General features: G+C 57.5%; 1 protein-coding gene across 14 annotated transcripts in view; it reads left to right on the forward strand.

Moving 5' to 3' along the window:
* The window catches only part of LLGL2 (LLGL scribble cell polarity complex component 2), a 33,896-nt gene extending 12,705 nt beyond the window's left edge, over positions 1–21,191 (forward strand). For 5 of the 14 annotated variants that reach the window (XR_003427543.1, XR_003427544.1, XR_003427546.1 and 2 more), the window contains 21 exons: positions 7,667–7,764; positions 9,026–9,107; positions 9,402–9,517; positions 9,889–10,047; positions 12,049–12,211; positions 12,346–12,478; positions 12,794–12,848; positions 13,429–13,583; positions 15,288–15,651; positions 15,789–15,942; positions 16,032–16,136; positions 16,514–16,806; positions 16,905–17,055; positions 17,410–17,560; positions 18,217–18,333; positions 18,448–18,614; positions 18,984–19,248; positions 19,490–19,643; positions 19,897–20,197; positions 20,421–20,463; positions 20,591–20,652. Coding sequence is in view for 7 of the 14 variants with exons in the window: in XM_027080659.1 (XP_026936460.1) it covers positions 7,667–7,764; positions 9,026–9,107; positions 9,402–9,517; positions 9,889–10,047; positions 12,049–12,211; positions 12,346–12,478; positions 12,794–12,848; positions 13,429–13,583; positions 15,288–15,651; positions 15,789–15,942; positions 16,032–16,136; positions 16,514–16,806; positions 16,905–17,055; positions 17,410–17,560; positions 18,217–18,333; positions 18,448–18,614; positions 18,984–19,248; positions 19,490–19,643; positions 19,897–20,170 (3,156 nt within the window). In the remaining 7 variants the exon portion in view is untranslated. Of the gene's footprint in view, positions 1–7,666; positions 7,765–9,025; positions 9,108–9,401; positions 9,518–9,888; positions 10,048–12,048; positions 12,212–12,345; positions 12,479–12,793; positions 12,849–13,428; positions 13,598–15,287; positions 15,652–15,771; positions 15,943–16,031; positions 16,137–16,513; positions 16,807–16,904; positions 17,056–17,409; positions 17,561–18,216; positions 18,334–18,447; positions 18,615–18,983; positions 19,249–19,489; positions 19,644–19,896; positions 20,216–20,420; positions 20,464–20,590; positions 20,653–20,841 lie in introns of those variants that run through there. The other 9 variants (XM_027080662.1, XM_027080660.1, XR_003427548.1 and 6 more) reach the window with 9 other exon arrangements.
* Positions 21,192–27,812: the final 6,621 nt, after the last annotated feature.

Genomic DNA, 27,812 nt, shown 5'->3' on the forward strand with positions numbered 1-27,812 from the left:
GGGGCTGGGGTGGGGCTGGGGCAGAAGAATCATGCCTCCCCCTCCACCCCGTGCCCCCAGACTGTACTGCCCCACCCCCAGGCCTGGCTGGGGAGGGGAGGCTCCTGGAATTCCTTCTTCCTCCCATTCACTTCCAAGAGACATGCATTGAGTACCTACACAGCCCAGCGCTGGGGCTTTGGGAATCTCAGACAAGACCTCTGCCCTCCAGGACATTTATAGTCTGGTGGAAGGAAGGGGGCTGATGGTCTAAAATTCCACTTCCTGGGAGGGGAACGTCTTGGGGGGGCTGTTGGGGAGGGGTGGGGCTTAGACTCATCTCATCTAGGTTCTGGGTGAATGGTGGAGCCCGAAGGGTTGGGCTTGGAGGGTGAGTCCAGATCCTGGAAGGTTTGGGAGCCTGGGTGGTCCTACCCACGCCAGCCCTGCCCCGGCCCCCTGGCTGTGAGGTCAGCTGTGGGATCAAGGGAGGCTGGAACCTGGGAATCTGGGTCTGACACGCCAGAGCCTGGTGAGTTTTGAGCAGGGGAGTGAGCGATCTCATTTATGACTTAGAGGAGGTAGCTCTGGGACCTTTTTTTTTTTTTCCCCTACCTTTCAGTCAGGAGCAGGTAAGCTCAGAGCACTTAGGAGACGTTGCATTGACTGACTGGGGCCCAGCAGTGGGGTTGGGGCGCAGGGCTTGACCGTTGACATTTGGGGCCTTTGGGGCCCACTGAGTTGTGGGGCTGTTTAGCAGCATCCCTGGCCCTGCCTCCCCAAGACATGACAACCAAAACTGTTCCAGACGCTGCCCAGTGTCCCCTGGCCAGTGAAATAGCCCCTGGTTGAGGGCTTATTTAGGGCGAGAGGTTGATGAGACCTGGTGATAGACGGGGCGTAGGAGGGAAGGGAGGCAGCTGTCCTGCATCCTGGCTGGGCAGTGATGCCACCCCCTGGGTTGGGGAGCCCAGGAGGGGCGAGGAGCAGGGTTGAGGAAAGTGATGCATTCGATTCCGACAGAATAGCAACAATTATGATCGTCCACTTATCGAGAGGCAGTCTTGCCCAGGGGTGAGTGGCGCCAACCTCGGCACCTGACTGCCTGGGTTCACCAGCTGGGTGACCTTGGACAAGTCACTCATCTCTAAGTGGAGAGGGTAACAGCAGCCACCCCACAGTGTTGGTGTGAGGATTAAACGAGTTAGTGTGTGAGTTGAAGGGCCTAAGTGGCTAGTGGTTCCAGTATCAGCACGGCTCTGTGAATGTTATCTGGCTCGAGGTTCAGTGTGGAGAATCTTGGCACCCTCAGGTGAGGGCGGGTCCCAGCAGACAGTGGGATACACAGAGCTGGAGCTCAGAGCCTCACATCTGGGGAAGCAGGCAGTGTCCATCCCGGAAGTGCCGGTCTGCAGGGCAGTGAGCTGGGAGGTGGGACGGTGGCACCATCATAGGCCAGTCCAAGAGGCTCGCAGACACCAGCTGGGCCTCTCCCTCCAGTACCATCTGGCCCAACTCCTTGATACCCGCACCAAGTGAGGTGCCTCAGAGAGATCAGGGACATGGCCCCCGGCGGGCCGAGAGCAGCACGTCCTGTTTCTTCGGCTTCGGTACCTGGGAAGGAGCTGTGTCTGTGGACAGATGCTCTGAACCCCCTGCTGGGGACTGACTGTCCGAGGGGCAGCTCCGGTTCACCAGGGGCTCCATGCCAAGCAGCAAAGGGGCCAGGTGGTGCAGTGGTTGGGGCGGGGACCCTGGAGCCAGGCGGCCTGGGTCTAGATGCCAGCTGTGCTGCTTCCTCACTGAGTGACTGCAGAAACGTTACTTAACCTCTCTGCTCCTCAGTTTCCTCATCTGTAAAGTGGGCGTTGTAATCACCCCTACACCCAGATTGGTGGGCTGAGTGAGTTAACTTGCTTTGAACGGCAGCCACACACAGCTGATGCCCTACAGGGTCTGCCTCACCTTCGCCTCAGCCTCCTGACGACTCACAGGTGGGCGCTGTTCCCACTCTGCAGGTGGGGAAACTGAGGCCTCCAGGCTTGCACAGCCTGAGTACCTGGAGGGGGCACCGGCTGGGGATGCGGCTGCCGGTTCCGTCTGCCCACAGCCGTGTGGCCTCAGGGTGCGGCCTTCCATCTCTTCACCTGTGCCGGATGCCGGGTCCTCAGGCCTGTTGGGAAGACAGAGGTCAGCTGGCAGTGCCAGCAGGGCCACTGAGGACCAAATGAGGGAACTGTGGGACCCACTGGGCGCCTCAGGAGGGAGGAAGTGACTCCGAGGAGACAAGGGGACGTAAGCTCATGTTAAATTAAAACCCCTTCCTTGAAAATACCCTCGAGGCCCTGCCTCCCCTGGTGAAACCCGCTGGCCGCCCTTCCTGCCTGGGCCACCCTCCCCCACCCCAGGCCCTGAACAAACAGTGTGTTCCTGACCAGCTGCCCCGTCCAGGGCGGTTTGGTCTTGGCGTTTGCATGGCTGGGCCCCTGGTGTCAGGTGACAGCCGCACAGGGAGGGCCAGGTTGCTGCCACCGCCAGGAATCTGGGCTGACCACACCCAGTACGGGGCAGTGCCTCCCTGTCCCCCAGCCCACCCCCTGCACACCCTCCCACCCCGTGCCCCTGGGCAGCCTTCCTTCCTGCCCCCCAGCAAGTGCTAGGGACTCCTCAGCCCTCCATCTTGGACAGGTCCCCCCTTGCTGGGGGCAGGACGAAGGGCCCCCTCGCTCTCAGACAAACCACCTTTGCTCTCTCCCTTCCGGGAACCTGAAATGGGGTCCCGGAGCCGGTGTGAGACAGACGGGCTTTCTCTCTCTCCCACACCGGGCTAATGTTGCAGTTTGGCGGCTCCTAGAAATCTCTCCTTTCCCAGCTCTCTGTCAAAAGAGTTCATTGTTCTCTCTTCCCTTGGCACAGGTCACCTGAGCCAGGTAGCAGGGTGGGGGCAGTGCCAGGTAGGCTGGATGCTGAGCTCAGGAGGTAGGGGAGGACACCCCACTTTGGTCAGCCTCCTAGCTTGAACCTGAGCTGGAGGCGGCTGGGGTCTCTGGCTGGGAGGGCCGGCCCTGGAACCCGGGCCCGCTGTCCTGGGCGGAGGACTGATGGGGTCGCTGTGTGCCTTGGAAGTCCACAGCAGGACCCCCCTGGGGCTGAGCGCCTCCTGTGCCCCGGGGGCTGCTTTCTTTAAGGGAGGTCAGATACATTCTATGCTCTTGGGTCCTGGAACTGTGCCTAAACCCTAAACCAGCCTGGAGGGGGTCCCTGTCCACGTGGACCTGCTGCTCCAGTGGGGGGAACCACGTCTTAAAAGGCTGTTAGGAGTCGGAGGGAGGGGGAACCAGGGGATGGGAAGGGCACCCCACCTTGGGAGGCAGCTGGAGCGCAGGCAGAGGGGCCTCGTGGAAACTTCCTGCTTCCCCAGGCTTCTCGGGCCCTGGGCGTCCAGCTCCTCCCCGTTCCCCTCTATTAACTGACCTCTGTTCTCTCCCCACGTCCAAATCACTCCCTTCCTCATTCCCAGCAAGACCCCCTGGGCCTCTCGTAACTGGCCTGGGGTCCCCGCACCTCCTTTCTTGACCAGTTCCCTGACCTCGTGACTCGCTTTACGTCATTCATGTTGCCTCATTCAGGGATTGTGGGTCTTATTTGCATGTTGAAGCCGGTCGCTTCCCCTCTGGGACCTGGGGAATCCCCTGTCACCACGTTATTTACATTTGAATCCACCCTCTTGGCCCCAGCCAGTCAGGGTCACCATGAAGTTCCCTCCCCTCATTTTGATTTTGAGGGAGCCTTGGTCAACTTGGAGAAGATGCCCTGAGGGATATGAGGGAATGAGGGAGAACCTTTGAAGGAAGGCATGAGGGAGAACCTTTGAAGGAAGGCATGAGGGAGAACCTTTGAAGGAAGGCATGAGGGAGAACCTTTGAAGGAAGGCAAGGCTTGTGTGCGCCTTGAGGCCAGCTGAGCCCTCCAGCGGCGGTCAGGTGGTTGTCCTGAGGCTCGTCTTGTTGGAGCCAAGGACAGCCCCGCTCAGCGCAGTCATTCGCATCACCCCGGTTACCACACGTGAAATGAGGCAAAGCAGCTCGTCCTGTCACCTTTTAAGTGGTATTGGGGATTCTAAGTTTCGTGGGCCTGACTCAGTTCCTGTTCTTTCTAAACCAGCCTATGGAAAAGAAGGTGGTTCGGGAGTGAGGGGGTGGCACAGTGTCCTCAGGACCCTGAAGAAATGAGGAATGAGTATGAGTGACTGAACGATGGGCCTGCCCTTTGTCTCCCTCTGGGTTAGGGAAAAGAGCTGATCCGCAGCAGGTATGACTCAGGTGAGATGTTAGGAGAACTTCCTGCCAGCGAGTTGATAGGATAACGTGTGGCCTGAGCACCTGACAAAAAGCTGCAGACTGTTTTCTCTTTGGCTTGACTTTCCTGCTGATGCCCGAGGTAAAAATGTCTAGGGTAGCGCCTCGGTCCCATAGGAATATAATGAGACATATGGAATTTAAAATGTTGTAGAAGCGCATTATAAAATTTTTTAAACAAGTAACATTATTTTGATAACATATTCTGTTTAATCCAATATATCCAAAATATTATCGTTTCAACGTGTAGTCAATAGATATTAGACTTTTTTCTTAGTATTTTTTTGTTGTTGTTAATACAAAGGTACATTTTTTACTTACAGCACATCTCAATTTGGCCATTAAATTTTCTTTAGGAATATGTGATCTATGTTTAGAGTTTGGAAGATTTACAGTTGAAAGAGGAGAGTCAAAGCTTTGGTCTGCCTGACTCCAGCCCCTGTTCCTTTGGAACCCAAGAACATACCTGGGAAGTTTTCTAATTACTGAGTTAAGGGTCCATCCTTGAATTTAAGTTAATAGAAATTAAATAAAATTAAAAGTTCAGTTCCTCTGTGGCCCTTGCCACATTGCAAGGGCTCAGGATCTACACACGGCTTGTGGCTGTTATCTGGACATCAGGGTCTGGGCCCCTGCTGGCCACCAGGCTCCTGCTGGGTGTTTCCCCCAGAGTCCTCCAAATTCCAGACGCTGATCCTGAGCTGCGGCTGCTGGGGATGATGGGAGAATGCTGTCATCCCAGGAACCTTCTCTGGAGCTCGGGCCTCTGACTTCCCGAGGCCCCAGCAGCCTGGGGCCAGCCAAGGCCTAGTGGGGGCTCCTGGGGAAGCGCGTCCCACACCGAGTCAGGAGCCCTGCCCTCCTTTTCCTGGGAAATGTTTACATTCCAGATACCCTGCTATCTCCCGGAGGCTTTTCCAGGCTCTGCATTTTTCACATAGCTGAACAGAAACCTGGGGGGCCGGGCAGGGGGTGGGGGGGAGCGGGGGGGGGCGGGGGGAGGGCTCCTGCTGGTGTGCTGCTGCCCTCCCAGCTGACCCTTCCAGGTACAGCCATTTGCAGGGCAGACTGTGTTCCTGGCAGAGAACCAAGCCTGTGGGGCCCTCACACCTACGTGTCCCCAGAATAGGCACTCTTTGGAGCTCTCATCCCTGGGCCAACCCCAGCACAGGGCCCCTCTTCCGCGAGCCACTGGCCTGGGGGCAGGCAGGCAGCAAAGCAGTTGGGTCTGCTAAGCTGGCGTTCCAGCTGTCACCACGACTTATCTGTTTCTGCTTCTTGGAGGCCAAGTGAAGCCCAGAGTAGAGCCTTGGGCCTAAGGAGAGCTGCCTCATTGGGACACCCTTTTTCTGCAGGGCAGTCTCCATGGTTTAAAAAAAAAAACACAGGGCTTCCCTGGTGGCGCAGTGGTTGAGAGTCCGCCTGCCGATGCAGGGGACACGGGTTCGTGCCCGGGTCCGGGAAGATCCCACATGCCGCGGAGCGGCTGGGCCCGTGAGCCATGGCCGCTGAGCCTGCGCGTCTGGAGCCTGTGCTCCGCAACGGGAGAGGCCACAACAGTGAGAGGCCCACATACCGCAAAAAAAAAAAAAAACAGAAAACTTTGAAATCGCTGGCTGGCATCCTGCTCGAATCTATAGCTCTACAGGTTCAATATCCCCTGGCGGGTTGGATGGGGTGGGGTTAGCTGACTGAGAAACAACCGAAAACCTGCCCGAAGATGGTTTGTCAATCTCAATCTCTAGTGCTTACATCCATACCTCTTTCATCTGTAATTCCACCCCTGGGACACCTGCCTAAGGAAATACTGAGTTGCAGGCAGAGATAGGAGCCCAAGAATAGTCATCGATGCAACTGGCAATTACAAAACCTCTGAAAACAAAGTAAATGTTCAATAACAGAGGCCTGGTGAGTTAGGGCACCTCCCCCTGAGGAATATTCTTCAGCCGTTTAAAAGTCGTTTTAGGGAGTTCCCTGGTGATCTAGTGGTTAGAACTCGGCACTGCCCGTGGCCCGGGTTCAATCCCTGGTTGGCGAACTGAGATCCTGCAAGCCATACCAATACCGTGCGACGAAAATGAAAAATAAAAGTCGTTTTACTGCTTTTAACAGCCTGGGCTGGCTATAGGTGGAAAGACAGACCACAGAGCTCTGTGTCTGTATGTATATTCTTGTGGCATGGTCCCAGATAGGTCTCTGGGGTTTTTTTTGTCCTTTCCTATATGTTTTTATTTTATTTTATTTAAAACATTAAAAACTATATATATATATATATATATATATATATATATATATGTATATAAAATTTCTTTTTTTTTGGCCATACCGCGCTACATGCAGGATCTTAGTTCAGGGATTGAACCTTCACCCCCTGCAGTGGAAGCCCCGAGTCTTAACCACTGGACCACCAGGGAAGTCCCAAAATCTAAAAAAAAATTTAACACCCTTCCCCACTGGTAATCACTAGTGTGTTCGCTATATCTGTGGGTCTGCTTCTTTTTTGTTATATTCACTAGTTTGTTGTATTTTTTAGATTCCACATATAAGTGATATCATGCAGTATTTGTCTTTCTCTGAGGTGTCTGTTTTTAAGTATAGGCCCATACACGCTTACAGTCGGATACACACCCTTGTTAGGAAGGGTTACTCCAGTTTGGGGAGTGTGGGTGATTTTGTCTTCTTTTTCAAACTCCTTTATATGTTCCAAGTTTTCTACAATGTGTATTATTTCTATAAGAAGAACTGAGCCAAGGCATGTGTCTGCAACAACACTCCAGAAGCTTCCTCCCTGGGAAGATGGTGGAAGAGAACTCATAGTGGCAATGAGGCACTTGAGACAGAGCAGATGTTCAGTGCTGGAGGAGCCTCGCGGGGCTCAGAGTCGGGAAGGGCAGCTGTGGGTTCTGTCAGACCCCAGGGCCCCTCCTGGAGCTGCAGTGCAGCTGGGCTTCCTGAGCCACCTGGCGCCTCCCCTGTGCCAGCCCCCCAGAGCTTCCCCCGCACCCCTGCAGGAGGGCTGGGTGGGTGGCCCACAGTACGGGTGGTGGAGGAACCAGGTCAGAGTTCCTGGAGAGCAAGGGGCCAGCACGGTGTCCCGGGAGAATGCGCTCCCAGGGAGCATCACACGGCCAAGGACCGGGTCAGAAATGGACTGAGGGTGGGGCCCGGGTGGGTCCAGGTGGGGACCTGAACGAGACTGAATTCCTTCTTCCTGCTGGGGGTGGCTCTCTGCTGCGGCTCCTCCCTCCGTCACTGACCCCCTGCCCCCGGCCATGGAGGGGCAGAGGGGACACGTCTACAGGCCCATGCCTGCCTGGTTCTCGTTGCAGACGGTGGAGCATGGCTTCCCGCACCAGCCCAGCGCCCTCGGCTACAGCCCCTCTCTGCGCATCCTGGCCATCGGCACCCGCTCCGGAGCCATCAAGCTGTATCCTTTCCGTTCTCCCAGCTCCCACCCAGGGATGCCCTGGAAGGGCCAGGGGCCTTGGCATTGGTGAGATTCAGGAAGGACTCCCCTAATTCTCCATAGAAAAGCAAGTTGCAGACGACCCCTCTTGTTCCCGGGACGTTCCAAATACCCTCTTAGGAGTCAGCCCCGAATGCAGTAAGTGGAGGCCGGGGATGGGCCCCACCCGCAAAGGATCAGTAGACTGGGCTCAGGGCTCAGTCCAAACCAGAGACGGGGTGGCCTTGGGTTAGAGGAGCTGTGCTAAGCCAGATGCTCTTCCAGATTCTACCCCCGACCCTGCACACCCCCCGCGTACACATACATACACACACACACACACACACACACACACACACACACAGGAGAGGAGAGTGGACTCCTAGTTGGTGGGGACAGTCTTCCCCTGGCCTGCGGCTGGACGTGGTCCAGTGGGTCCATTTCAGAGGCAAGCCCACAGGTCCCAGGATGGGGAATCACTGCTTGGGTCCTCTGGCCTAGGCTGAGCTACGAGTCTGGGAGTCCCACCCCTGAATCTGACCTGAGCCCCCAGGGTGAGCCAGGTGGGACCTAGGGGAATTGGGAGGTGGGGGACCACCCTTGGAGAGCCCAGCCGCCACCTCCTCCAGTAAAGCTGTAACTCCCTCCACTGCTGCAGGGCAGGTGCAGGGAGCCTGGGGGTGCAAGTCAGCAGCACGAGGCTGCAGGGGGTGTGTACACAGGAGGGCAGAGGCCCAGCTTCCATCGGCTCAGCCCTTCCTTAGGTGGTTAATCATTGCCAGGCCACGGCCATATCCCGGTTACGATTCTCAGCGCCAAGGCTCACGGCCATGGCTGCCGTAGGTGGGCCCACGGGTGCCCTGTGCGTCTTCTCACAGGTGCCACCACGTGGTAGCTGACAGTCTGTTGCAGTTCGGGTTATGGGTTTCGGTGGAGTGGGGCACAGGGGTACAGTGAACAGCCTAACAGTTGCCAGGATAATGCTTCACCCCTCCTGGCTGCGACAGCTCTCCCTGGTTGGCTGGCTTTACCCTCAGGGGTCAGGTTACTGGCCCGGTGCCTTCAGGGCAGGCCCCCCCCCCCCCCCCTGTCCCCCCCCCACCCTAAACATCCCCCCCACCCCCGCCCCCAGCAGCCCTTCTCTGCTGCTGGGTATTTACACTCCTTGCCACGTGGGCCCAGCGGGCAGGCCGAGGGGTGGGGTCCTGCCTTGTGGAGCTTTTCCTGAGCCTGCTACTCCCAGCTACGGTGCCCCAGGGGTGGAGTTCATGGGGTTGCACCGTGAGAACAATGCGGTAGTGCAGATCCACTTCCTGCCTGGCCAGGTGAGGCCCCCCTGCCCCCATGCCCTTCTTACTTTCCCATCTTCCAGAAAGGACGTATGGAAAGGCAGGCGTTTGGTGGCCCTGGGTTTGGTGCTGATGGGAGGACCCGGGACAAACCTGTCTTTCCCCAGCTGCCGTTCACGGCCACCCTAATAGGAGCCGGGGGTCTCTTGGTTCTGGGGCTCTTGGAAATGACCCGCACAGGCTGGGCCGCCCCAGTGTGTAAAGGTCACGGTGAATGCTGTCCCTCCCTGGTTAACGAGACAGCACGCTTCTGCCCCGTTTCCTGCCTAGTGCCAGCTGGTCACCCTGCTGGACGACAACAGCCTGCACCTGTGGAGCCTGAAGGTCAAAAGCGGGGTGTCGGAGCTGCAGGAAGATGAGAGTTTCACGCTGCGTGGCCCCCCAGGGTAAGAACTCAGTCTTCTTGCTCTCCTAGCCAGCCTGACCCGTGCACCAACTCCAGGGTGCCCTGGGAGGAGCTGGCAGGGCTGCGGCCCGCCTCCCCCCATCCCCACACAGAGCCTACGTGGGAGGCGCCAAGGGATTTTTTTCTGCTTCTTAGCCCCAGCTCTCTGCCATCTGTCTCCTGTCTTGGCAGAAAAAAAAACAGTATGTTTGTCCGGGCCTGAGTAGCTGGACCCCATCAAAGGACCTCACCGGCCTGCTTCCCCACCGCAGGCATGGCCTTCCCTGGGGCTGCTGAGGGAGTGGGGGATCCTATCTGTGGGTCCCCCCTGCCTGGGCAGGGCCAGCTCACGGGCCATCATTCCCTCTGCAGGGCCGCCCCCAGTGCCACGCAGATCACCGTGGTCCTGCCGCATTCCTCCTGCCAGCTGCTCTACCTGGGCACCGAGAGCGGCAGTGTGTTCGTGGTGCAGCTGCCGGCTTTCCGCGCGCTGGAGGACCAGACGATCAGCTCAGATGCTGTGCTGCAGCGGTGAGCCCCAGGCCCGGAGACCCTCGTGCCCTGAGGAACCTGTCCCCTCGAGTGGCCTTCTCCTTTCCATCCCGGTTATGCCTCAGGAGCTTATGATTTCTCTCCTGGGAAGTCTGTAGGGATAGGAGGACAGACTCTCAGCTCTCCACCTGTCCCCCAAATTGAGAATCTCACCCCCCCAAAAAAGAGTTAGCATCCCAGCACTAAAAGGGGTCTTGGGAGTAACTTGTCACCTCATTTAAAAGGAAAACAAGGCTCAAAATGATTGTGCAATGATGCCAACTCTCAGTCCAGCGTTCTTGGCACAGATACCACCTCTTTCAAAGCCCCGGGGCTCCACAGTGGGGCAGACGGGGCCCAGACCTCCCTGCATCAGCCGGGCAGCTTCTGCTGATGCCTGTGCTTTGGAGTCTCTGCCACATGTTCGTTTGCCTGCAGGCTCCATGGCCCCGAATCCCTGGCGGCCACAACCTGTAGGTTTCTTGAGATCGTTTCAGAATCTTTGCTCGTTAATGGTGGTGTCCGTGGGAGAGAGGGAGTCAGATCAGGTCTGGGTGTGGAGGGGGGCCAGGGCCCAAAACAGGAGGGGATGGAGGAGTCCAGCAGGAGCCCACGGGAGCCAGGTTGATGGCCGTGGAGTGTTCTGCAGTGAAGAAGGGCAGGGAGAGGGCTTCCCTGGTGGTGCAGTGGTTGAGAGTCCGCCTGCCGATGCGGGGGACACGGGTTCATGCCCCGGTCCGGGAAGATCCCACATGCCGCGGAGCGGCTGGGCCCGTGAGCCATGGCTGCTGAGCCTGCGCATCTGGAGTCTGTGCTCCGCAACGGGAGAGGCCGCAACAGTGAGAGGCCCGCGTACCGCCAAAAAAAAAAAAGGGCAGGGAGGAGGCCAGTGTGCTGGGCTGTGGAGCTGCTTCATGCCCGACCTTCCTAAGGGCTCTGGGCCAGGCTTGTAACACTCATAGTCGTCAGGCCCCAGGTGATGGTCAAGCAGGGCTGGGCATTGCTGGGTTGGGAGGATTCCTGCTTGGGGCCGGGTCCTTCTGAGCACTGGGCATGGTAGAGTCAGGGCAGCATGACCATGGCCAGAGCAGGACTGTTTACAGGGTGGCAGGCCCAGCTGGTGCTCAGCCGGGGCGCCTGGCCTGTGGGCAGGACGGTGGAAGGACCTGCTCCTCAGTGTGTGGCGGTACCAGTGCCCACCGTACCCGCGCCGGTGGGAGTCTAGTCGAGGAGGAGCCCCTGCTGGGCTTTCCCAGCCTGGGTGCCCTGGGAACCCCTCCTGTTGGTCTAAATCTTGTTCTAAGTGTAGAGGGTTTGGTTTGGGTTTGAGCGTAGACATGCCCTTGGGATCCAGGCTGTTTCCATTTCCTACTCGCCCTGCTCGGTATTGGCGTTTGGTCCTGTGCCCGCCACCTCACGGTCTTCTGTTGGTGTAGCGCCTCCAAACTTCACACCAGCATTCCAGGCCCAGAAAAGGAGGAGGGGGTCAAGGCTCAAGGCCAGGCCAACTGATATAGAGAGTTTTGTTTTGTAGGTCTTAAAAACTTTTTTTTTTTTTTTTATGGAACACCAACACCTTGCCGAAATGCACTAGGTTTGAATGTACAGTTTAATGGATTCTTGTTAAGTGAGCGTCTCTGCAGCCAACTCTGGGCAAACATAAAATTTTGCCAGGCCCCCAGGGTCCCCCACCTGCCCTTCTCTGTCACAGCTCCCTCCCTCCCCCAGAGGTGACCACCACATCGACTTTTCTGGAAACCACTTCCTTGCTTTTCCTTATAGTCGTGCCACCTGCGTTTGCATCCTTAGGGGGTTTTCTCTATCACTGCCCTGTTCTATTTGTTGCTTCTCTCTCCCCTTGATGACGTGTCCTGGCAGCCTTTCCGTGCTGGCACATTCCGTGCCCGCTGCTTCGGGGATGCCGGGCATGGCTGTGCCATGCTCTCAGCCGTGCCCCATCGGTGGACGGTGACGTGGGCTCACGGTGCTCCCCTCGCCCAGGTTGCCAGAGGAGGTCCGCCACAGGCGGGCATTTGAGATGGTGGAGGCTCTGCAGGAACATCCTCGGGACCCCAACCAGATCCTCATTGGCTACAGCCGGGGCCTTGTCGTCATCTGGGACCTACAGGGCAGCTGTGTGCTCTGTCATTTCCTCAGCAGCCAGGTAGGGGTGCCACATGGTTCTCCCAGGCCCCACATAACACATCTAGCCCCCATCTGAGACATGGGGGTGCAGGCGATGGAACCGCACCCCTGATCCCAGCCTTCGCGCACTCTCTCTCCTTTCCCACCGTGAAGCAACTGGAGAACGTCTGCTGGCAGCGGGACGGCCATCTGATTGTCAGCTGCCATTCTGACGGCAGCTACTGCCAGTGGCCCGTGTCCAGTGACACCCTGCAACCGGAGCCCCTGCGCAGCTGTGTGCCTTACGGTCAGTGCTCTGCCCGCCACCTGGGACCGCCTTCCAGTGAGCAAGGCGGTGTCTTCTCTGGCCCCAGTCGGTCTCTCCTGCTTTCAGATGTAGGTGTCCAACTCATAGAAGCAAAACCTGGGGCCCAGAGATGGTGAAGGCTGTGTCCGAAGCCACACAGCGGGTTTTCTGAGACGCACTGTGACTTTCTCTGGGAACTGCTCACAGCAAGACTCCCGAGCCTAGATCTGCTCCGCAGGTTTGCGGGATCTGTGCTGCAGACCCGTGGGCCTCTGAGAGCGGGAGGGCCGTTCAAGGTATTTCCTTTTCTTTTAGGCCCTTTTCCTTGCAAAGCTATTACCAAAATCTTCTGGCTGACCACCAAGCAGGGGTAGGTATCAGTGCTCTGTCCTGTTCCCTTTCTAGAGCTTTCCTGGGGAGCTGGAAAGGCTGCTCAAACCTCTGCCTGGGGGAGATGGTGCCTAGTGACTGCCTTTAGGTCTCATATCCGGGTCTCCAGGGAGGGGAGGGGGGTGCCGTTCATACCTCTCTCCGACTAATTCCTGAAAACTCATTCCCATTCTTTCCCTTCCACCCTCCTGGAGAGATGATTCAGGTCAACAGGTTCCAAACTCTGTCTTAGGAGCAGACCTATTTCTTCAAACAGAATCATACAGGGAGACCTGATGTATAAGCAGAAAAGGGGGACAGAGGGCACTCTGGTTGAAACGGGGGTGGTGGCAGAGACTCAGAGCCTGCAGCCTGCGTGCTCCGCTGCTGGCCCCCAAGTTCTCCGGGGCTGTTGAGTTGGGAAGAGACGGGGGTCCGCTCCAGCCCCTCCTGGGAACCTTGAGTGAGCACTTACAGGCCCTGCTGCAGAGGCCAGTCACAGGGCCACCCCATGGCTGGCTCAGCCCTTGGCTTCTGGGGTGGCGTCAGCAGCCCACCCCCTGCTCTTCTGTGCCTGCCAGGTTGCCCTTCACCATCTTCCAGGGCGGCATGCCACGGGCCAGCTATGGGGACCGCCACTGCATCTCAGTCATCCACAACGGCCAGCAGACAGCCTTTGACTTCACCTCCCGCGTCATCGACTTCACTGTCCTCATTGAGGCGAACCCTGAGGCTGGTAGGCGAGCGGGAGTGAGTGTGAAGGGCAGGCCACCAGGAGGTGTGGGGATCCGGCCCACCCCCATCCATAAACAAAGAGGAAGGGCCTGCAGGCGTTCCCAGAGCTGCCGCCCCTGAGTCCCTAAGTCCCACTGCACCTCTTCTTTGTGTCCCCGAGGCTGCTCCCTCTCTTCCCTGCTGGCCTATGGTTTGTCCTTGCTGCCCACACCTCCCATCCACCCCAAGCTCTCTTTGCCCTTCCCCAGCTCAGCTGGGACTTGGCCCAAAGGTGGGCAGGTCTGCACTGTTGGGCTTAACACCCACCTGGCTGAGGCAAAGGGCTCCTGGCCTGGACATGGTGAAGCCCTCCTTGTGGGGTGGGGCAGGTAGCAGTGTGGGCCAGCTGAGCTGGTCTCCTGGAACTCAGCCAGGCCAACAAAGCCCTGAGTCAGCTTTCTAAATTGGGTGACAGGCAAGACCAGAAAGGGCTGGTGTCAAAACCTAGAGAGGAGGCCTGGTGGGAGATCTCCAGGAGGGTGGGCCTCCTCCCTAGATGACTCTGACCTGACAGGCCCAAGGCCTCCAGGTGAGGGAGGCAGGCCTGCTCAGGACACCCTGGGCTGTGTTCTCCCAGCCTCACCAGTGGCCCTTTGGAGGGAGACTCTGAACCTGCTTTTCCTCCTTTCTCAGCCTCTTCTTCCCTCCTCATACCTGACAGCGTGGTGGGAGCCAGGGCCAGTTTTTGGTCGATTCTTTTAGGTTTTCTACATTGATGATCATGTCATCTGTGAACAAAGACGGTTTTACTTCTTTCTTCCCAATCTGTATGCCTTCTATTTCCTTTTCTTGTCTTGTTGCATTAGCTAGTACTTGAAAATGAGTGGTGAGAGGAGGCAACCTTGCCTTGTTCCTGATCTCAGTGGGAAAGCTTCACGTTTCTCACCATTAAGTATTACATTAGCCGTAGGTTTTTTGGGTTTTTTTGTTTTTTTTTTTTTAGCGGTACGCGGGCCTCTCACTGTTATGGCCTCTTCCGTTGCGGAGCACAGGCTCCGGACGCGCAGGCTCAGCGGCCATGGCTCACGGGCCCAGTCGCTCCGCGGCATGTGGGATCTTCCCAGACCGGGGCACGAACCCATGTCCCCTGCAACGGCAGGCGGACTCCCAACCACTGCGCCACCAGGGAAGTCTGCCGTAGGTTTTTTGTAGATATTCTTTATCGAGTTGAGGCAGTTCCCCTCTATTCCTAGTTTACTGAGAGTTTTTTTTTTAATCATAAATGGATGTTGGGTTTTGTCAAATAGTTTTTCTGCATCTATCGCTATGATCATGTGATTTTTCTTTTTTTTTTTTTTGACCACACCACACGGCTTGTGGGATCTTAGTTCCCCGACCAGGAATTGAACCCGGACCCTTGGCAGTGAGAGCATAGAGTCCTAATCACTGGACTGCCAGGGAGTTCCCGATTTCTCTTTTTTAGCCTCTTGATGCAATGGGTTTCATTAATTGTTTTTCGAAAGTTGACGCAGCCTTGCATACCTGGGATAAATCCCACTTAGTCATGGCATATAATTCTTTTTATGCGTTGTTGGATCTGAAGCTTGCTTTTAAAAATGTGGGTTCCCTGGCTCCAACCCTAGAGCCTCAGATTCTACAGGGCCAGGCTGGACAGACTGCTTCCCAGTGGCTCCTGCAGCCCCTGACCCTTGGCCTGTCCCCACAGCCCTTGATGACCCCTATGCCCTGGTAGTGCTGGCTGAGGAGGAGCTGGTCGTGATTGACCTGCAGACGGCTGGTTGGCCGCCGGTCCAGCCTCCCTACCTGGCCTCCCTGCACTGCTCCGCCATCACCTGCTCCCACCATGTCTCCAACATCCCCCTGAAGCTGTGGGAGCGCATCATCGCTGCCGGCAGCCGGCAGAACACACACTTCTCCACCATGGTAGGTCTGGCCCCGGCCCCAGCCCCGCCCCAGCCCAGAGCCAGGCTCGCCCATGAACTTCTCCGTCATCTCCTCCAGGAGTGGCCCATCGACGGTGGCACCAGCCTGGCCCCGGCCCCACCCCAGAGGGACCTGCTGCTCACGGGGTAGGTGACGTTGATCGTACTCTCCTGCCTAGTGGGACGTGTGGGGTGGGAGCAGAGCTCGGGGGGTGTGCGTGCCAGTCCCGGGCTCCTCTGGCCCAGCATCCTTCTCACGGGCGGCAGGCGGGCTCTGCCCACAGGCACGAGGACGGCACAGTGAGGTTCTGGGATGCCTCGGGCGTCTGCTTGCGGCTGCTCTACAAGCTCAGCACGGTACGGGTGTTCCTCACCGACACAGACCCCAGCGAGAGCCTCAGTGCCCAGGGTGAGGACGAGTGGCCCCCCCTCCGCAAGGTGAGGCCCGGAGCCTGGGAACCAGGGAGGGCGGGGATGGGCCAGGTCCAGCACTTAGGGCCCCTCACGGAGCTCTTCTTCCTTGTCAGGTGGGCTCTTTCGACCCCTACAGCGACGATCCCCGGCTGGGCATCCAGAAGATTTTCCTCTGCAGATACAGTGGCTACCTGGCTGTGGCCGGCACAGCAGGGCAGGTAGCGGGCCGGGCTGGGCGTGCGGAGCCGTGGGGAGGGCTGATCAGGTGACTTTGGGCAGCGTCCAGGCCCACGAGCTTGCTTCTCAGTCTTGGGGGGCAGCAGGGCCAGGAACCAGCTTCCTGAGTGCCCCCTGGTGCATCCCCTGCCCCTGTGGCTCTGATTCCTCCCAGTGAATAGAAGTTCCCTGATCCCATTAGAGGGAGGCCTTTCTCCTCCAGAAATTGGGATTAAGAGCCAGAGGTTGGGCACTTCTGACCCTTGGCCTTGGCGTGGAGCTTGGGTCCTTTGCCGCCCCTGCCGTTAGGGTCCCTGAGGTCCTGCCGTCCGTCCCTTGGTGCCGGGGGGTGGTTCAGCCCATCTGCCGCCCCGCCCAGGTGCTGGTGCTGGAGCTGAATGACGAGGCGGCGGAGCACGCGGTGGAGCAGGTGGAGGCCGACTTGCTGCAGGACCAGGAGGGCTACCGCTGGAAGGGGCACGAGCGCCTGTGTGCCCGCCCGGGGCCCGTGCACTTCGAGCCCGGCTTCCAGCCCTTTGTGTTGGTGCAGTGCCAGCCCCCGGCTGTGGTCACCTCCTTGGCCCTGCACTCCGAGTGGCGGCTCGTGGCCTTCGGCACCAGCCACGGCTTTGGCCTCTTTGACCACCAGCAGCGGCGGCAGGTCTTTGTCAAGTGAGCAGACCTCCCGGGGTGGCCGGGTCTGGGATTGGTGCCTGGATTGGCAAGGTCCCTCAGGCCCTGGCCACGCTGATGGCCCATCGTCCCCCCAGGTGCACGCTGCACCCCAATGACCAGCTAGCCTTGGAGGGCCCGCTGTCCCGTGTGAAGTCCCTAAAGAAGTCCCTGCGCCAGTCCTTCCGCCGGATACGTCGCAGCCGGGTGTCCAGCAGGAAGCGGCGGCCTGCTGGCCCTCCGGGAGAGGTGAGGCCGGGGCCGGACACAAGCCCGGGCAGAGCCCGGAGCAGCCAGCGGCAGGTCCCCACCACCCGTCCCTGCCCCGCCTGCTTTGGCCATAGACACGGGCTCTGGGCCACCCCCGACCCCCACCAACCCTGTGACCTCGGATCCGCCGCACTGCTTCTCTGTGCCTCGGCTTCCCTAAGTGTGAAAGGCAGTCATTGTAATGCCTCAGGGCCACGTCCTCAGTCAGTATTACCAGGCGGGCGGTGGCAGGGGCTGTGGCCACTCTTCCCGGAAGGCCCGCTGTTGAGCACTCTGATGCCCCCGGGAAGGAAGGCGAGAGCCCACCCTCAGGCCTGGCCCACTCGACCGCAGGTGCAGGAGGGGAGCAGCAGGGCAGAGAGGACTGGCCTCCAGAACATGGAGCTGGCGCCCGTGCAGCGCAAGATCGAGGCCCGCTCGGTGGAGGACTCCTTCACGGGCTTTGTCCGGACCCTCTACTTCGCTGACACCTACCTGCGGGACAGTGAGTGGCCAGCTTGAGGTGGGGGGCCCTCTGGCGTGAGGGCGTGTCGGAGGCTGCTGGCTGGTGCACCCCTAAGAGGGGTTCCCCCTGTGAGCAAGGGGAGACTGGAGCCCTCGCCCGCCCCTTTCCCTCCCGTGCCTGGGTCTCCGAGTCTGATCGCCCCGGCTTCGTATCCAGGCTCCACCACTCTCTAGAAGTGTGACCTTGGACGTGTCACTTAGCCTTTCTGGGTCTCGCTTCTCCCCCTGTAAAATGGAGGGATAGCTTCCTCCTAGAGTGGCTGCGAGCGTTGGGACGTGCCACGTGCCTGCTGGTACCCAGTAGGCCCTCTAGAAGCTCCCTGGCTGTTTCTCTTCTCCTGACAGGGCAAGGGTGGGCTGAGGGCTGTCTGCTGCTGTATCTCGAGGGCCGAGCTGTCCCGGGTTTGGGCTCATCTGCTTGGGGCTCTGGGTCGTCAGAGAGCCTTCCCAGCCTTTTTCGTCTACACCCAGGAGGTAGGCAGGGCCCACAGCAGCTCCATTTTACAGAGGAAGAAATTGAGGTTTATGAAAGTTTGCTGACTTGACCTTGGAGTCACACAGGTAGTGAGCCAGGTCTCCTGGCTCCCCCTGACCCCCAGAGCCAGGGGTTAGATGTAAACCTTTGCCTCCTGGCAGGCTCCCGCCACTGCCCCTCGCTGTGGGCTGGCACCAACGGAGGTACTGTCTACGCCTTTGCCCTGCGCGTGCCCCCCGCTGAGCGGAGAATGGATGAGCCGGTGCGGGCGGAGCAGGGTGAGTGCTGGCCGGGGGGAGAGCGCTTGTCTGCCTCGGCTGGGAGCGGGAGGGTGTGTCCGGCCTCGTGCTCCGCCCGACCATCAGCCCCATCGCCTCCTTCCGTCCCCGCAGCCAAGGAGATCCAGCTGATGCACCGAGCGCCCGTGGTGGGGATCCTGGTGCTGGACGGACACAGCGTGCCCCTTCCCGAGCCCCTGGAGGTGGCCCACGACCTGTCAAAGAGCCCCGACATGCAGGGAAGCCACCAGCTGCTTGTCGTGTCGGAGGAGCAGTTCAAGGTGCCTTATGGGAGGAGCTGGGGTCCCCCGGGAATCCCTGGCACAAACGATAATGGCTGGGACTCACTTAACGTTGTGTTTGTAGTTGCTGTGTGAGGGCTGCAGAGGCACAGGAAAGAAGCAGGGTCTTGATGGAGCCCCGGACCCCAGGGTCAGTGGTGGGGACACTGAAGCAGGACCTATGTCTGGGGAAGGGACAGAAAACACAGACAGGGACTGGCGTCCTCGCAGTCTGAGTGCAGCGACCACACATCTGAGGGCCAGGCCCAGCGGCAGCCTCGGGCAGGGAAGCGGGAAGTCCTCGTTTGACTGGACGAAGCTCTGCAAACTGGTCTGGCTTCAGGCGTGACCGGCTGCCCTGTGCCCTAGGTGTTCACGCTGCCCAAGGTCAGCGCCAGGCTGAAGCTGAAGCTGACCGCCCTGGAGGGCTCGCGGGTGCGGCGGGTCAGCGCGGCCCGCTTCGGCAGCTGTCGAGCCGAGGACTACGGGGAGCACCACCTGGCTGTCCTCACCAACCTGGGCGACATCCAGGTGGTCTCGCTGCCCCTGCTCAAGCCCCAGGTGCGGTACAACTGCATCCGCCGGGAGGACGTCAGCGGCATCGCCTCCTGCGTCTTCACCAAATATGGCCAAGGTGTGCAGGTGGTGGGCACGTCGGGACCTCTGCCCGCAGGGCTGCGTTTGGGGCTCCTGCTCTGCTGCGAGGGCTGCTGGGAAGGGCAGTTGGGGGTATTCCGGTCAAGGCCAGGCTCCTCAGGCAGAGAACTTTGGGAGCCTCTGGCCCCTAATCCCCCCTGGGGGGGCAGCTCTGTTGGCAGCCGCAAGGTCCGGGAGACTCAGGCTGGCCTCACCTGCCAGGCTTCTCCACCCCCCAGGTTTCTACCTGATCTCACCCTCCGAGTTTGAGCGCTTCTCTCTCTCCACCAAGTGGCTGGTTGAGCCCCGGTGCCTGGTGGATTCAGCAGAAACGAAGAACCACAGCCGTCTCCGCGACAGATCGGGCCCTGAAAAGGCCTCAGGCCGAGCCAGGTGGGTAAGAGGCCAGGTGGCCTTTGCTCCAGCCCCTCCTCACCCCACCTTCCCTGGGGTGCCCCCTGGGGGCTGGTCAGAGTCCCCTTCCCCCGTGAACTCAGCCCACCCTCCCAGCTCTGCCTCCTTGCCCCGCTTTGTATGCCCCACCCTCCCACGCAAGTTGGTCAGTCGACCTCATTCTTCACGGGACCAGGGCTTTCCGGAACGGGGAGCCTAGTGGCCCCCCATCCTTACTGTCTCTTCTCCACAGGAATTCAGGGAGCCAGAGTGATGGAGAGGGTAAGACAGGCCTCTCAGGGGCCAGGGGCGTGTGGGGGCCGAGGCGTTGTGAGCACACCTGGGGAGGGAAGGGGATCCCAGGTGAGCAGGTGGTGTTCGGGCTGGGAGTCGAAACAGCTTCCCTTCCAGTCCTGGGCTCAGGCTTCAGCAACCCCACCCCCAGAAGCAGGGAGCTGGGGCAGAGGAGGGCCCAAGGCTCACCTGGCCTGGCCTCTGCCTTCCAGAGAGGAGGTCGGGCCCCGTGATGGAGCACGCTCTGCTCAATGACGAGAGTGAGTCAGGGCAGGTGCTGGTGGGCTGGCTGGCAGGGGGGATGTGCGGGGCGGAGGGTGGGAGCGTGCTTGGAAGGCCAGGCTGGGAACGAGGGCCGTTTTCCTGAAGGAGGCCAGTCCCGTTCACCCCATCAGTAGAAGGGGCAGAAAGGGGGGTGTCTGGCCCAGCCCCAGCTTGCCTCACCACGCCTCTGCTCCCCACCCCTGCCCCCCTGCCCCGCAGGAGTCCTGAAGGAGATCCAGAGCACGCTGGAGGGAGACCGAGGGTGAGTGACCCTCAGGCTCGCAGGACTGGGCCTCTGGTGCCGGGAGACGTTCCAGGGGAGCTCTGGGAATGAGGGTCCTTGTCTGCAGCCCCCGTGGACGGTGACGGCCCTGTCTTTGCCCACGCAGGAGCTGTGGTGATTGGCGTTCTCCGCGAGTGGCCGTGGGGTACAGCCTCAGCAATGGGGGAGGTAGGGGCTCTGGGTGCTGCTGCACGGTGGGGTGGGGCACGCTCCTGGGGAGGGATAGGAGGGACAGGAGCCCCCGTCCCCGCTCCCCAAGGCCCTTAGGCCTATCCCAGCCCTGACACACACCCCCACTTGCCCGAAAACCTCCATGTCTGGGCTCAGGCGGGTGACTGAGGCCCCCGTCCCGCCCAGGGTGCTCCTGAGTCGCTGTGGCTCTGTCTCCTTCTGCACGACGAACACACACTACTGACGGCTCTTCCTGGGGGCACTGCCCCACCTGGAGAGGCCCGTGCACTGGGCCGTGCAGGGGCTGGGGGCACCCCCAGTGCCCACCCTGCTGCTGCTCCTGGCCTTGGGAGAGGAGGGACCCCAGGCCCCTGGGGCTCTCCCTCCTCGGGCCTTGACCCTCTCGGTCCTTTTGTCAATGTTGCACAGTTTTTATCCCCGTCTCGCCGCTTTTTGTAGTGGGCTGGGTTTTAAATTATAAATGTTAACTGCCTCTGGGTGAAAAAGTTTTTAATAAACACCTTATTACCTCTTCACTGGACTGGCCCAACGACTTTACTTTTTTAATTGTGCAGAGATTTTACACGTAAATAGGAATGATCGTTAGCTGGTTCCTTGCCTTTGCCCCTCGGGTCCATCCCCTGGACCAGGCTGGTGCTCAGGAGAATCTGTTTTTTAAGCTATTTGAATCAGATCAAACTGTATCTGGTCGTGTCCGAACGCTATATGCCTTCTCTCTTTGGGAATAAATGGTGAAAGTTAACTGAATTGAGTCTGACTGCATCCCCGGGTGGGGGGCAGTGGGAGGCCCCTAGCTGCCCCTGGCTGGCCTTCCCTTGCTGTTAGGAGGGGAAGATGTACACAGTATCTCAGGCCCGATGGCTTCTTCCGGACTTCAGGGAAGGACTATGGGGTGCTGCTGAGGCGTGGGGGGCAGTTAAGGTCTTTGTAAACCTGGGGTTTGATTCAACTTGGGCTACATCTTTATTCACCTGTCTTCACTGAGCACCAGCTATATGCCAGGTGCTTGGGGTTCAGAGGTGGCCAAGACAATGTGATCCCTGCCCTCATGGGGTCCTTACAAGTGCAGGAAGTGTTAAGATGAGGGACATCTCAGGGCTTGTGAGAAATGTGCCTGGGGAGGTGACGTTAAGTGTGACGGGAGAGGTGACCAGGAGCTGGCTGGGCAGACTGTTCTGTGCAGAGGACTGGGGGCGGGGAGGTACAGCAGCACGAGAGGGAGTGTTCTGCTCTCCGTAGAACGAGTGAAGAGCTGAGGGTGGCTAGCAGGAAATGAGCTGAAAATGCCAGGGCCAGTCCAGGAGCCTCGTGAGGGCGAGGGCACCGCCACGGGCTGCAGGAACCCACCCTGGCCTGAGTGCGGAAGGGGCCTGTTGGAAGGACATGGATTACTCGGGGAGCAGAGGAGGAGCTGAGGCCCAGGTCCCAGGACGGACACACCATGGGAGCATCCTCCGCACCCGCCCTCCGGCCCAGCACGTCCAGCTCAAGAGTCGCTGCGTTTTGGAACTTGGACCACTCGAGCATCCCTTGTTTCTCCTTAGAGGAATAGTGGGGGCTTACTGAGATGGAGCCCCAAGAGCCGCGAGGAGCGGGAGGGACAGCTCCCCAAAGGAAGAAAATGCTGTCCCGGGAAGAAGTGGAGAAAGGATGCTGGGCAGATAAAGACAAAGCCACGGGCGTGGGGGAGGTGGGGAGAACTGCACCCTCTGCAAGACAGTCTGGACTCCATCCTGAGACAGCGGAAGCCTTTGAAGGACGTTTTTCTTCTGCCGCGCTGCGTGGCACGTGGGATCTTAGTTCCCAGACCAGGGATCGAACCCACGCCCCCTGCAATGGAAGTGCTGGACCGCCAGGGAAATCCCATCTGGAGGGCTTTAAGCAGGGAAGTTCCATGAGATTTATTCTTCTAAAGATTACTGTAGCTTCAACTGCAGCTACAGCAACTGAGTGCCACTCAGGCAAATTACTTACCTGCTCTGCATCAGCTTCTCCTGGGAAATGGGATAACAGTATTCCCTCGTGATCTGTTGCCAGGTTCCTATGAGACCTCGAGGTCAATGGGCTAATGATGGGGGAGGCCCTCTGTCAGGGTCAGGGAGAACATCTTAGAGTTTGATGCATCGGATGTCTTCTCTAACTCGGGTTGGCACTGGGGTCCTCAGTCTGTGGGTCAGAGGATCCTGCGCCAAAAGTGGGTACCAAGGAAGGAGTGGGAACATCACACCCAGAGAGCTGGGCTCCCCACCTAGGGAGACAGGTATGGTTTTGTGACTGCCAGTTTAGGGGGGCTTCCATGTCTTTTATCCAGTTGGCCTAAATTACCTCACGCTAATGGACAAGCGACACGAAGCTTCCTGCCAAGAAACCAAGACTTGAAGATCACGGTAACGATGCAAACGCCAACAAATGAGAAGAAAACGGCAGAGCCAACACCTCCACGGCTTCGTGGCTGCCGCCATGATCCAGCTAATCGGCTCGAACAAGAAGTCAACAAGCGCACACACGCACCTGAAAATACCAAGAGGGCTCTTTGAAAATTGAGTTACGCCGCACGCATTAAGGACGAGATTTGCCTTAAGTACACTGTGCTCTGAAGCGTAAGCTTACGTTGGTGGTTCAAATAGTTCAGAAGAAAAGTTCTCATATTAGGAGTGTGAGACCAGCCATTTTTATGGATAGGCGTGCTCTAGAAAGAGATTGACGGAAGCTGGGCTGGCCCCGAGGGAGAAGTGGGGTGTCCAGGGAGAGGTGATGGGAGTGGTGAAACGGACGTATTGAGAGGTTGAGTTGACCAGGATGGCTGCCAGATAGACCGGTGAGTGAGTGGGAGGGGTCACTGCCAATTCCAAAGGCCCTGGAGGGGGCGTCCCTGGTGGCGCAGTGGTTGAGAGTCCGCCTGCCGATGCAGGGGACACGGATTTGTGCCCCGGTCTGGGAAGATCCCACGTGCCACGGAGCGGCTGGGCCCGTGAGCCATGGCCTCCGAGCCTGCGCGTCCGGAGCCTGTGCTCCGCAACGGGAGAGGCCAGAACAGTGAGAGGCCCGCGTACCGCAAAAAAAAAAACAAACAAAAAAAAGGCCCTGGAGACGTACCACAGGCAGCCAGTCTGGAGACTTAGATCTGAGGGCCTTCGGCATCCAGAGGTGGAAGACAGTGTTCACCTACATCTGAAAGTCGGATCCAACCCTCCATCACTGGCTTTGCCTGTGACCGGCTGTGTGACCTTGGATAGATGACCTTACTCCTGCGCCTTTGTTTACTTATCTCCAAAATGGGCTGTGATAACAGGGCCGACCTCAGAGGACTGAAAGGATTAAATGAGAATCTGTAACATCCCACAGCAGCTGGCTCCCAGTAAACACCCAACCAAAGGAGGTGAAAGTTACTGTGAGGTGGGTGAGGCTAGGAGAGGAGGAGATGGATCAGGAGGGAGGGAAGGAGTGTGGAGTAGAGTCAGAAGAGGGCTTGCACAGACCGGAGGAGGAGCTCACAGTCCTCGTGAGCAAAGCAGATGAAGGAATGAGTGGGAAGGAGGAGGCAAAGGGGAGAACTGGGCTTGGGGCTGGGGCCCCTCTGCCCTGCTATCAGGTTTGTCTAGGGGAGTTCCCCAGAGATTGTTGGAAATCACACAGCCAGGAAGTGGGACGGGGAGGGACCAAGCCTGTCTGGTTCTGAAGCCAATTCTCAGCAGAAGTGTCATGGAGCAGAATAGCGGGACCCGGGCTTCCCTGGTGGCGCAGTGGTTAAGAATCCACCTGCCAATGCAGGAGACATGGGTTTGAGCCCTGGTCCGGGAAGATCCCACATGCCGTGGAGCAACTAAGCCTGTGCACCACAACTAGTGAGCCTGTGCTCTAGAGCCCGCAAGCCAAAACTAGTGAGCCCACATGCCACAACTACTGAAGCCTGCGTGCCGATAGCCCATGCTCTGCACCAAGAGAAGCCACGACAATGAGAAGCCCGCGCACCGCAACGAAAAGTAGCCCCCGCTCGCCACTAGAGAAAGCCCGCGTGCAGCAACGAAGACCCAATGCAGCCAATTAATTAATTAATTAAAGAAAAAGAATAGCGGGACCCTTGAATTGGGTCCCCAATTTCTCACTTACTGGCTGTGTGTCCTTAAGCCACTTACCCTCTCAGAGCCGTTTCCCCATCTGTGAAATGAGACCATATCTCCCTCCTAGGGTTTTGGGGGGTTTGAATGAGATGAAGCTTGGGAAGAGAACTAACTGAGACTCAGAGGATCAGAAGTGGCCACGCCCACGGAGCTGAGTGAGATCCGAGCTCTGTCCTGGATCAACCAGAGGGAGAGGAGGGCAGGGGAGAAGGTAGGAGATTAGAGACAGGTGTGGAGCTCTCCCTCTGCCCCCAGAGCTCACAGGACACATTGTAATGGGCTGGACAAATGGAAGTTCTGTGTGTAGCTGATGGTAGCTCCTCACACATGTTCTTTTGCCAGGTCTTGGGAGCCAGACTGCCTGAGTGGGCATCCCACTTCTTTTTTTTAATATATAATAATATATTTATTTTTGGCCACGCTGTGCAGCTTGTGGGATCTTAGTTCCCCAACCAGGGATTGAACCCAGGCCCTCAGCAGTGAAAGCACAGAGTCCTAACCACTGGCCTGCCAGGGAATTCCTGGCATTCCAGTTCTGACACTCAGCTGTGTGCCTCAGTCTTATCGTCCATAAAATGGGAATCCTTACAGCACCAACCTCTTAGAGTGCTTTCAAGAATTAAGTGAATTCAGGGAATTCCCTGGCGGTCCAGTGGTTAGGACTCCGTGCTTTCACTGCTGAGGGCCTGGGTTCAATCCCTGGCTGGGGAACTAAGATCCCACAGGCCACAGGGCGTGGCCAAAAAGAAAAAAAAAAAATTAACTGTAGTGCTTAGAACAGTACCTAGCACATCATCATCATCATTATTATTAGACCAGGGCAAAACAGTGAGCTCTTTCTCTGTGTTATCTTTTAAATTATAAAACGCATACAGAATAGCACAAGTCATAGGAGTACAACCCGATACACCTCCACCAACTGAACAAACAGTATCACCCGTGGAGGCTCCCTTGTGACCCTTCTAGTCACTACCAACCTCCCACCCCCCACCCCAGGCACCACTCTATAACTAGCTCAGTTTCCTCTTTTCGTACTTGATGTAAATAGACTCATACAGTGACTCTATAACTCTTTCTGGCTTCTTCACTCACCATTACGTTTGTGAAATAACCCATGTATGTTGCCGACAGCGCTGTGTAATCATCCACTGTGTGAATACATCACCCCACTTCCTGCTTTCTGCAGGTGAAACAAGCCCTATGAGTCTCATCGCCCTTTGCCTTGGTCAGTATTGGTGGTGAGGAAGCACAGCTTACAGACTTTCACAAAGACACCAGTTTTATGAGCTCCATGGTAACTGATGTTACCCATGAGCTTGTGTTCCTTTGGGACAGCCGCTTCCTTTACTAGAAGGCTGCTTCCTTGGCAAAGGCCAAGTCACTTTCAACTCCTTGCTCAAACCAGGCCTCTGGGCTGTGAGCGGCCCTCCTGGGTAACGTGAGTGCTTGCAGCAGCTCCACCCAGGTCTGAGGCTGGCTCCAGGAGATGTGCAGAGAGGTGGGTACAAGGCAGGTACAAGCCAACTGGAGAGCATACCAAGGAAAGGGCCACAATCTGGAACGTTACCTCCCCCACTCTGATTCTGGGCAGGGCTGCTGGTGAGGAGAGGCCAGAGTGAGTGGTCAGCAGGGGCACGGAGCCCTGCGGGGCAGGTCACAGGCCCTGGCTGGAGATCTCATCTGACTCCATCTTGGGTGCCCCGGAGCCTACCCTGCAGCAGCTGCCTTGCCCTGGGGCCATCCAAAAAGGGCTCATGAATCCTGCCTGGGTTTAACTACAGTATAACCATCAAGAAACAGATCCGCATCAGTACAAAGATGGGTAAAGAATGAGAAAAGACAGGTCCCAGGAAAAAAAAAAAAAGGCTGTAAGATGGAGGAAAGCTGCTTATTTTCACAGAGAAATGAATTTAAAAGACACTGAGATTTGTCACGTTTCAGAGTGGCAAAAATGTTAGGTAACGCCATGCCTCAGTGCCATGTTAAAATGGGTGGTCTCCTATCTTGTTTGTGGGAGTGTAAATTGATACAGCCTCCGTGGAGGAAAATTTGGAGCACTCCAAATTACAAACACACATACCCTATGGCCCAGCAATTCTACTTCTAGGAATTGATTCTGCTTGGACACAGGTGGAGTCGATGTTGTTTGTAACTGGAGCAAAAGCTGAGATGAAGGCATCCTCCGTTTCAGACATAAAAGTCTGTTAGCCTAAAGCAATTTTTAAAAGTCAGTTATCTTACCAGGAAAACAGGTTTATTCAAGAGCAGCAAAGAATTACAACACAGGATAGCAACTATGGCCAGCAACACGCAACCCTACTAAAGCAAAGGAGAGGAAACTTTTTTATAGAGGAGAAGGGGAAGTTGGGAAAGGCTGTTACAAACAAAAAGACCCTTGGAGGAAATTGGGAATTTGAAGCACAGTGGCTTTTCATTGTCTTAGTTTGACAGTTTCTCATTGGCTGAGCTGTGCCAGGCAAGGAGAAAATCTTTTTTCCTCCAGCTGGCTGTAGTACAAAGTACATTTCTTTCCCTTGGGACCTGCATTGAGGTGGAGGGGTAAGCGTGTAAGAGCGCCCCCTTCTGGCCCCTGGACTCCATTTTAGTAAGGTTTCCCTTGATTAATTTTCACACTATCAATAAAGAATTGGTTAAACTATGGCACGTTCATTTGCTGGATTATTATGCAGTTGTAAAAAGAAAAGAAAAAGAAGATCGTTATGTACTATTATGAAATCTCCAAGTCAATCTGTTAGATTGGAAAAAGCAGAGTGGAGAGCCATGAGCTCGAAAAGCTTCCACCTGTGCTCAAAGGGAAAAAGAATACTTGCTTTTCTGTGCGTGGATAGCTCTTGAAGGCAATACAAGAAATGGGTAACCTGGACTTCCCTGGTGGCGCAGTGGTTAAGAAGCCGCCTGCCAATGCAGGGGAGGAGGGTGGATTCCCCTAGAGACCCCAGGACGAGGAGGACGGTTCTTTTGGCACCCCCTCACGCCCTGCTGAAGAAGCAGTGA

This window comes from Aethalodelphis obliquidens, unplaced genomic scaffold (genome assembly GCF_003676395.1).
Source record: "Aethalodelphis obliquidens isolate GAN/ISIS:26980383/991018 unplaced genomic scaffold, ASM367639v1 scaffold44, whole genome shotgun sequence".
NCBI classification, from domain to species: Eukaryota; Metazoa; Chordata; class Mammalia; order Artiodactyla; family Delphinidae; genus Aethalodelphis; species Aethalodelphis obliquidens.